Raw genomic sequence first — 10,000 nt, forward strand, 5'->3', positions numbered from 1 at the left:
ACAGAGAGAGACAGACAGACAGACAGAGACAGAGACACAGAGAGACAGAGAGACAGACAGACAGATAGACAGACAGAGATAGACAGACACAGAGAGAGACAGACAGACAGACAGAGACAGAAAGAGAGAAAGAAAGTGGGAGAGAGAGAGAGAGAGAAAGAGGGGAGAGTATCATACAGGCCTAAAATCTGAATAATAACCCATTCTGTGTTCTGTTCCCCTCCTTGCAAACAGGCCACCAAGGCTATGATCAAGAAGGACGGCGGAGGGCTGTTTTGCGCCTGGGGGGACTTCTACTGGGAGAACTGCAACGTGGGCCTCACCGTCAGCGTTACCGACATGGGGGTTTGCTTCACGGTGGACACCCGCAAGCTGGTGAAGCCCCGGCCAGACAGCTCCCCGGGCAGCAAGCCCCCGGAGATGAACCCCGTGGGTAACGCCTTGCGAGGACTCAGTCTCGTGGTCACCACGGCCACGGATGACATCCCTTTCCGTCTATACCACTCGGAAGGGTTCAAGGTGGGTTCTTTTCTTTCTTTCTTTCTTTCTTTCTTTCTTTCTTTCTTCTGTGTTCGTTGGCTGCAACTCCCACGTTCACTCGTATGTATACGAGTGGGCTTTTACGTGTATGATCGTTTTTACCCCGCCATGTAGGCAGCCATACTCCGTTTTGTTTCCATAACCCACCGAACGCTGACATGGATTACAGAATCTTTAGCGTGCGTATTTGATCTTCTGCTTGCCGTATGCACACGAAGGGGGTTTCAGGCACTAAGCAGGTCTGCACATATGTTGACCTGGGAGATTGGAAAAATCCCCACCCTTTATCCACCAGGCGCCGTTACCGAGATTTGAACGCGGGTCCCTCAGATTGAAAGTCCAACGCTGTAACCACTCGGCTATTACGCCCGTCCAGGGTGTTTTCAATAGGTCGGATGTGCAGGCCCACTTTCGTCGTATTTTCGTCGGGACTCCCCGGACCGGGTTTTTTCTTGTTTTCTTTTTAGCGAGAACCGTATGCGCATGTGCGTCTCCATTACTTTTCTCTTCTTTTTCCAGGTCACCGAAAGACTGAAATTTCGTCGTGGAAATCGCTGTTTTGACGAAAGGATTTTGAACATTTTCAATGACTTTTTTTTTTTTTCTTTTGCAAGTTTACAATGTATATTTTTGTTTTATGCTTACATCCGTTATTTGCTGTTATCTTCCATGTATACTTTGAACGTGTTTCTTGTCATATATAGAATAGAATATGTCTTTATTACGAAGTGTATCGGGTTACAAGGAATATCTGCCATTGATTAATCATTCGAACTGATCCATTTATAAATTCTGCCGAAAAGTTGCCCGAACAAACTCAGAGAAGCCAGTTAACGGTGGTGAGCTGCCCGTGTCGTCATATGACCTACTTCTCGCACTGCGAGCGACGAAAAGTCTGCAACGAAAGTGTGCTGCACACCCTCCCTTTATAGCAAATAGCCGAGTGGTTAAATTAAAGCGTTGGACTTTCAATCGAGGGTCGCCGGGTTCGAATCTCGGTATGTAACGGCACCTGGTGGGTAACGGGTGGATTTTGACAAGGATTACAGGATCTTTAACATGCGTGTTTGATCTTCCGTGTACGTATACCCACCATGAAGGCTCAGGCGCTGAGCAAGTTTACACATATGTTGAACAGGGAGAGGGAGGGCAACAACAAAAAATAAAATCTCCACCTCACGTCCACCAGATGAGCGGAATCGGGGATCGAACTCAAGAACCTTGGGGCCAGAACATCTAGTGCTGTAACCACTCGGCCAAGACACCCGTATTTTCCCTCAATAAAAATGTCAGTTCGTTCGTTCGTTAGTTCGTTCTCTCTGGAATTGGGAACGTTTTGTCCTGTCATAACCAGCAGACTCCCAGACAACGAACAAACAAAATATTTATTCAGTAATTTATTTTTTTTTTAAGGCAAGGTTACAGCGACACTCAGGATGAAAACAAAAACTGTCACGCTGACGCTGCAGTCGGAACCATAGCACAGTGTGTTTTCTTTGCCTTGTGTGTGTGTGTGTGTGTGTGTTGTGGATTGGACAGAATTGACTTCCGGATGGGAGGAGCTTGCTTTCAGGCGTCACTTCCTGCTGTAGACGTATCATTTTTTTCCGTCGCAAAATTTGGAAAACAGCATGTATCCAAGCGATCCGATACGATACAGTCCAATCCAATCCAATCCAACCCAGTGCAGTCCAATACAGTACAGTACAATCCAGTCCAATACAGTACTGTACAATCCAGTCCAATACAGTACTGTACAATCCAGTCCAATACAGTCCTGTACAATCCAGTCCAATACAGTACAGTACAATCCAGTCCAATACAGTACTGTACAATCCAGTCCAATACAGTACAGTACAATCCAGTCCAATGCAATCCAATGCAATGCAATACAATACAATGCAATCCATTCAAATACAGTACAATTCAATGCAATGCAATACAATACAGTACAATACAATACAATGCAATACATTGGGTATGATAGTCAGTGGTGTACGACTGTGACTGTCAGAACAGCAGATGAGGCAAACTGCTGTCCAGTCTATCAGGGCTATCAGGGCTATATTTTGGATCATAGTGCAGAGTGTCTTGCCCATGCTATATCCCCACTGTCTCGGCCAAGAGGGCGTTTGCACGTTCGGCGTTTGGGACAGACCCACTAGCCCCCGCAAGGTTGCAGTACTAAGAGCCAGTCCAATCTTGCTTCCTTGCTTAGTTAAGAGTCGTGGTCCTTCACACACACACAAAAAAAAAAGAAAAAGAAAACCAAGCCGTGAATAGATTCCCATTCTGGTGGAAATACCATCGATCATATAGCTCTGTGTGTGTGTGTGTGGGTGGGTGAGTGTGTGTGTGTTGTTCGCCCACAGCACAATACAATAACAATCAACAGAACTTGTGAAGCATTGCCCTCGAACAAGGCGACAGTAGACCTGCACCTGTACTGACAAGGGTAGCCGCAAAAAAAAAAAACACACAAAAAAAAGATTGCTGACATCAGGCAACGTGGCAGCTCATGTCATAATAAATCTTTGTTCGCGTCATACAAAGAAATAATGAAAGAATGGAAAAGAAAGAGCACATAACTCGCCAGTCCAGTGACTCGTGCAGAGAGCATGCATTGTTAATGACCGGAACATGCCAATCACATTACTGTGAAGCGTGACCACAGAAGACGCACAATAAACCCACGCCGTGCTGAAAATAAAAGGCTGACTGACTGTTGACTGAAATGACAGAGTGTGTTGACACGAGAGAGGGCAGACAACCCAGGATTTTTTTTTTCTTACTTCCCTTCGGGAGGAATTTCCTGTCACTATAGAGAAATCAGGGGGATGGTGGAGTTTGGTGGGGGTGGGGTGGGGGATGTGAGATTCTGCACTGGGGGAGAGGGCTGCTGATGTGATATCCCGAATCGCTCACGGTTGAGTTATGCTGTTTGGGGAGGGCTAGGCACGGAAGGGAATTTCACTCGCTTATGATTCCATTGTCTGCCTCCATCCATGTGATGCTGTTACTTCTTCTTCTTCTTCTTCTTCTTCTTCTTCTTCGTTTTCGTCGTCGTCGTCGTCGTTCCTCCTCCTTCTTCTTCTTCTTCCTCCTCCTCCTTCTTCTTCTTCTTCTTCTTCTTCTTCTTCTTCTTCTTCTCCTCCTCCTCCTCCTCTTCCTCCTCCTCCTCCTCCTCCTCCTCCTCCTCCTCTTCTTCTTCTTCTTCTTCCTCCTCCTCCTCCTCCTCCTCTTCTTCTTCTTCTTCTTCTTCTTCTTCCTCCTCCTCCTCCTCCTCTTCTTCTTCTTCTTCTTCTTCTTCTTCCTCCTCCTCCTCCTCCTCCTCTTCTTCTTCTTCCTCCTCCTCCTCCTCCTCCTCTTCTTCTTCTTCTTCTTCTTCTTCTTCTTCTTCTTCTTCTTCTTCTTCTTCTTCTTCTTCCTCCTCCTCCTCCTCCTCCTCCTCCTCCTCCTCCTCCCCCCCTCCTCCTCTTCTGCTTCTTCTTCTTCCTCCTCCTCCTCCTCCTACTCTTCTTCTTCTTCTTCTTATTCTTCTTCTTCTTCTTCCTCCTCCTCCTCCTCCTCCTCGTCTTCTTCCTCCTCCTCCTCCTCTTCTTCTTCTTCCTCCTCCTCCTTCTCTTCTTCTTCTTCTTCTTCTTCTTCTTCTTTCTCCTCCTCCTCCTCCTCTTCTTCTTCTTCTTCTTCTTCCTCCTCCTCCTCCTCCTCCTCCTCCTCCTCCTCGTCTTCTTCTTCCTCCTCCTCCTCCTCCTCTTCTTCTTCTTCTCGTTCGTCTGATGGACGCCCCAAATCTCCGCCGATGAAGGCAGCAGTGGGCTTCAGGTCCTCCAGCTCCACACAGCTTTCCGGTCGATGTCGTTTTTGTTCCTGAGGATTTTCACAATGAACGTAGAGACCGGTGACCCAAAAGGGGCAACAGTGGTGCCAAGCCACATACACGCTTCTCACTTCTTAATGATGGAAGAGTTAGATATTTATTTGTATTTGTGTTTGTATTTCTTTTTATCACAACAGATTTCTCTGTGTGAAATTCGGGCTGCTCTCCCCAGGGAGAGCGCGTTGCTACATTACAGCGCCACCCATTTTTTTGTATTTTTTCCTGCCTGCAGTTTTATTCGTTTTTCCTATCGAAGTGGGTTTTTTTGTTTTACAGAATTTTGCCATGAACAACCCTTTTGTTGCCGTAGGTTCTTTTACGTGCGATAAGTGCATGCTGCACACGGGACCTCGGTTTATCGTCTCATCCGAATGACGAGCGTCCAGACCACCACTCAAAGTCTTGTGGAGGGGGAGAAAATATCGGCGGCTGAGCCGTGATTCGAACCAGCGCGCTCAGATTCTCTGGCTTCCTAGGCGGAGGCGTTACCTCTAGGCCATCACTCCACTGGCCGAGTGGCTTTGGTCTTTAATCAGGTTCCATTGATATACCTACTGATCTTGACATTTGATCATGTTTATTCGTAAAGGGTCATGCGTGACATTCAACAAGAAAGAACATGTAACAAGGCCATCAAAACATCGTTTTTTTTCGTAAATATTCCATCACAGTAAATACCATTCTTAGAAGTCTATGAAGACTTTACGAACGTATACAGAACTGCGGCTCTCAGAATTATTTGCTTCCCAAACTAAACTAAAAACTGATCGCACGAAAGACTGGTTTTGAAGTCAGTTTATTACGGGCGCAATAGCCGAGTGGTTAAAGCGCTGGACTTTCAATCTGAGGGTCCCGGGTTCGAATCACGGTGACGGCGCCTGGTGGGTAAAGGGTGGAGATTTTTACGATCTCCCAGGTCAACATATGTGCAGACCTGCTAGTGCCTGAACCCCCTTCGTGTGTATACGCAAGCAGAAGATCAAATACGCACGTTAAAGATCCTGTAATCCATGTCAGCGTTCGGTGGGTTATGGAAACAAGAACATACCCAGCACACACCCCCGAAAACGGAGTATGGCTGCCTACATGGCGGGGTAAAAACGGTGATACACGTAAAAGCCCACTCGTGTGCATACGAGTGAACGCAGAAGAAGAAGAAGAAGTCAGTTTATTTCACCCGGGCTCTTCAGTCACCTTGGTGATAACAAATCTAAACGTGACGCATTGAAGAAGCTGCTATTGACCGCGCAAGATCTCTGACACGAAGGCAGACAACTCCTTTATCCTCCTTGGCAGAGCTCCAATGATCGATGGGAGATAACATCCGTGGGGCGAAAGGCCAGTGACTTGGGACTACATGAATCACTCATGGGCGAGTTGTATGTATTATTTAGGGACTGCGTTATATCCCTCAAAGGAACTTCGCTTCCTTCCTGATTCTGAGCTGCCATAGATCTGATACGTGTCATGACCCTGTGGGGTTTTGTCTGTGAAAATAGACACCAGTGAACGTACCGAAGGAAACACAGTTGATGAGTTAGACGAGAGTGCCAAGCCATGTATTAAATGTTTGCCCATTCTTGGGATGAAAGAATACAGTTTCTGCCGACCAAGTGAGTTTCAGTTTCAGTTTCAGTAGCTCAAGGAGGCGTCACTGCGTTCGGACAAATCCATATACGCTACACCACATCTGCCAAGCAGATGCCTGACCAGCAGCGTAACCCAACGCGCTTAGTCAGGCCTTGAGGGGAAAAAAGGTGAATAAATAATAGATAAGCTTACACAAATAAATAAATAAATAAATAATAACTATAATGTAAAAATAAATAAATAAATAAATAAATAAATAAGATAACAAAGATGATAAATAAGCAAATAGATGTAAAACATGAAGACACACATTCACATATATACCCACACATGCATAACAGATATGCACCGAACATGCAGTTTCACAGATATGAAAGCACAGTCAAATACATATAAACGTACATGAGCTCCAACACACACATACACACACACACACACACACCACACACATTACCCTGCACCTCCTCTACCAAGTGATCTTGACATGACTGACTTTGATCAGCTTGCAAGATGTGCCTAGTAATCTTGACCTTTGTTAAAATGTCGAAGGAAAGCCTGCACTGAATATGCGACAAACTGATATTTGGAACCCCCTACCAGCAAAGTGGAGCAGTACATCAATCAGTATCTAAACTAAACTAAATCCACAATGACATAACAGAAATCGTTCTTCTCCTGTACTGGGGGACTTTGTTCCAATCCCGCTCTCGCCCTTTCTCCAAAGTCCGACTGGAAAATCAAACCGTGCGTCAAGATAAACCGAGGTCCCGTGAGCAACCAGCACACACTTTTGCGCACTGAAAAAGAGCTCACGGCAACGAGAGTGTTGTCCTCTGGCAAAATGCCGTTGAAGAAATCCACTCTGATAGTCAAATATTTAATAGTTAATTGCAATGTTTTTAAAAGCGAATATGTGAAATGCTTTTATTTGAGAACATATGTTTATTACTCTTGTTTAATCAAGTTATCCGCGTGTGGGGGGTGGGGGTGGGGGGGTGCGGGTGTGTGCTGATTATCTGGTTGTGGTTTTCCGCAATTCATCTTTATTCTTATCTTATCTGTCTATTATAATCAATGTGCAGTATAGTAGGCAATGTTTATAATTATATTCAAATTATGTTTCTTAATTCTTTCTGTTTTTACATTAAGAATACTAGTTATTACCTGCAGTGTGTGGATATATGAAAGAAACGATGTATGTGATATTTTTTATATTTGTATCTTCGCAATATTTGTAGGGGCTGTTGTTGGCTTTTACAGTTATGGTCCCCATGTTGTTTACTTGTCTATGTTGTGATAATGCACCTGACCAAATTTCTCCAGTTGGAGATAATAAAGTTATTCTTATATTATCTTATCTTATCTTATATCGGCATGCTCCCGAGGCCTGGCTAAGCGCGTTGGGTAATGCTGCTGGACAGGCATCTGCCTAGCAAATGTGGTGTAGCGTATATGGATTTGTCCGAACGCAGTGACGCCTTCTTGAGAAACTGAAACTTTGTAGTGAAGAACACAACTCACGACACCAAAAGGCCCTGTGGAGGACGTATCTTTAATGTGCGGAACCTGACAACAAAGGCAGCAGCAGCGCAAATGACTTCTTCTTCTTCTTCTTCTTCTTCTTCGTTCGTGGGCTGCAACTCCCACGTTCACTCGTATGTACACGAGTGGGCTTTTACGTGTATGACCGTTTTTACCCCCACCATGTAGCAGCCATATTCCGTTTCCGGGCTTGTGCATGCTGGGTATTTTCTTCTTTCCATAACCCACCGAACGCTGACATGGATTACAGGATCTTTAACGTGCGTATTTGATCTTCTGCTTGCGTATACACACGAAGGGGATTCAAGCACTAGCAGGTCTGCACATATGTTGACCTGGGAGATCGGAAAAAATTCCACCCTTTACAAACCAGGCGCATTTGTCGAGATTGGAACCCGGGACCCTCAGATTGAAAGTCCAACGCTTTAACCACTCGGCTATTGCAGCCACCCGTCAGTGCAAAGGACAACCAGGAATGCCCCTTGGTCTCTCTTGCCCTTGAGGCATTTATTGCGATTAACGAGAAATTCCTGCGCATAGAATGAACGTTGACTGCACTGTGGTTTTTGCAGACACCACAATGTTGACAGGTATTGTTCGGGCTTGCTTTGATCTCAAAGGGATTTTGTTTTTACTTATGGGCAGCTAGCTTTCGCGCTTGCCTTGATACGATGTCATCCGTATTTCCTGGAGACTTGGCATAAAAGCTAGACATTCGGTGAACCTAAAAGATCACACACTTGATGACTTGGGCAAGACGCCCCAGCCATGTAAATTCTTGCCAGTTCTTATGAGTAAAGAGCAAGAAATATATTGACCTTTAACCGCAGTTATGTGTAATGCTTAATGGCTTTCTCTCTGAACAAGATCACAGTTGAGATACAGCTGACAGGATATGGAAACGGGGTTAGCAGAAGAAAAAAAAAGATAAATCTTATTAATCAAAGCAAGAAATCAGTCGTGCAGCCCGTGGAAGGTTTAAAAAGTTAGAAACAAATTTGTCGTCCCATAAGTGTTTGCGAAAAAGAGCAATCATTCCTTGACAACTTGACCATGTACATGTCAGCGCTTCAAAGGGTGTCTCATTGACGACTCGATGCATAAACATATATCTTTTTAAACACTCAAAAGAAGCTGTTGTAGCTCTGGTATATACGGAGGTTTTTGCTGTGGGTTTTTTTTTGTGTGTGTGTGTGTGTGTGTGTGTCTTTTGTGTGTGTGTGTGGTGTTGGGAGTTTTTTGTTTTTGTTTGTTTGTTTGTTTTGGAGTTGTTTTTGTTTTTTCGGGTTTTTTTTTTCTGGGGGGCTGGGGGGTGTTGGGTTGTTTGTTGTTGGTTTTTTTATACGTTTGAAATGGTAACAAAAACCAGACTCAGATGATTCGAACCATTCTCAACGGTATGGCAGAGTGCAGCTCACCACATCAAGGAGCGGTGCATACACATACAACAAAAAAGCAAATAATAATAATAATAATAATAAGCCGGTTTCATGACCGGAACACGCAGGTTAAGTGCTTTCGCTTTGGTTCAGAAACAGAAAAGATGACAACCCGTCTATACCGTATTGAAAACAGGCTGGCCATTGATGCCAGGAGATCGCTGACGCGAGCGAGGGAGGGCAGATCAGAAATCATTTCTTTCTTTACCTCCCATGGAGAATGTCCAATACTGACCAGGAAAATCGCCGCCCGTAGAGAGAAAGGCCGCTGACCCGTGACTACACGAGCCACGCTCAGTTAGAGATATATTGTCTAGGATTTCTTTCTTCTTTCTTCTTCGTTCGTGGGCTGCAACCTCCACGTTCACTCGTATGTACACGAGTGGGCTTTCATGTATATTATGACCGTTTTTACCCCGCCATGTAGGCAGGCATAGTCCATTTTCAGGGGTGTGTATGCTGGGTATTTTCTTCTTTCCATAGCCCACGGAACACTGACATAGATTACAGGATCTTTAACGTGTCTATTTGATCTTCTGCTTGCGTATACACACGAAGGGGGTTCAGGCACTAGCAGGCTGCACAAATGTTGACCTGAGATATCGGAAGAAGAATCTCCACCCTTTACCCACCAGGCGCCGTTACCGAGATTCGAATCCGGGACCCCCAGATTGAAAGTCCAACGCTTTATTAACCACTCGGCGATTGCGCCCGTCTGTCTGGGACTGCTTTTCGAGAGAAGGGAAAGTTATGTCTTCGCCGGTGGACAGACATATTTCTATGCTTCCATTGAAACGATGCTGTCGTTTCTCATCCCTGAGAGGGTTCCGACAGAGGATAAGGCAGCAGATCAGTGGACAAGAAATACAAGCCAGCGTTTGAGAGTGCGAGGCCTTGCAAATATTTGTCAGTTCTTACGGATGAAAGCACAAGACTCCCACTCACTGAGTGACCTCGGTATTTGATTAGGGTCCTTTGGAATACCCAGTGTGACCTTCACCTTTAATCA

At 45.1% G+C, this 10,000-nt stretch overlaps 1 protein-coding gene across 1 annotated transcript in view; it reads left to right on the forward strand.

Moving 5' to 3' along the window:
- LOC143276610 (bile acid-sensitive ion channel-like) overlaps window positions 1–10,000 on the forward strand; it is a 237,506-nt gene that overhangs the window by 182,874 nt on the left and 44,632 nt on the right. Inside the window, exon 5 of the mRNA XM_076581220.1 lies at window positions 235–519. Within this exon, the coding sequence (XP_076437335.1) occupies window positions 235–519 (285 nt within the window). The remainder of the gene's footprint in view (window positions 1–234; window positions 520–10,000) is intronic.

Source organism: Babylonia areolata, chromosome 32 (assembly GCF_041734735.1).
Source record: "Babylonia areolata isolate BAREFJ2019XMU chromosome 32, ASM4173473v1, whole genome shotgun sequence".
NCBI lineage: Eukaryota > Metazoa > Mollusca > Gastropoda > Neogastropoda > Buccinidae > Babylonia > Babylonia areolata.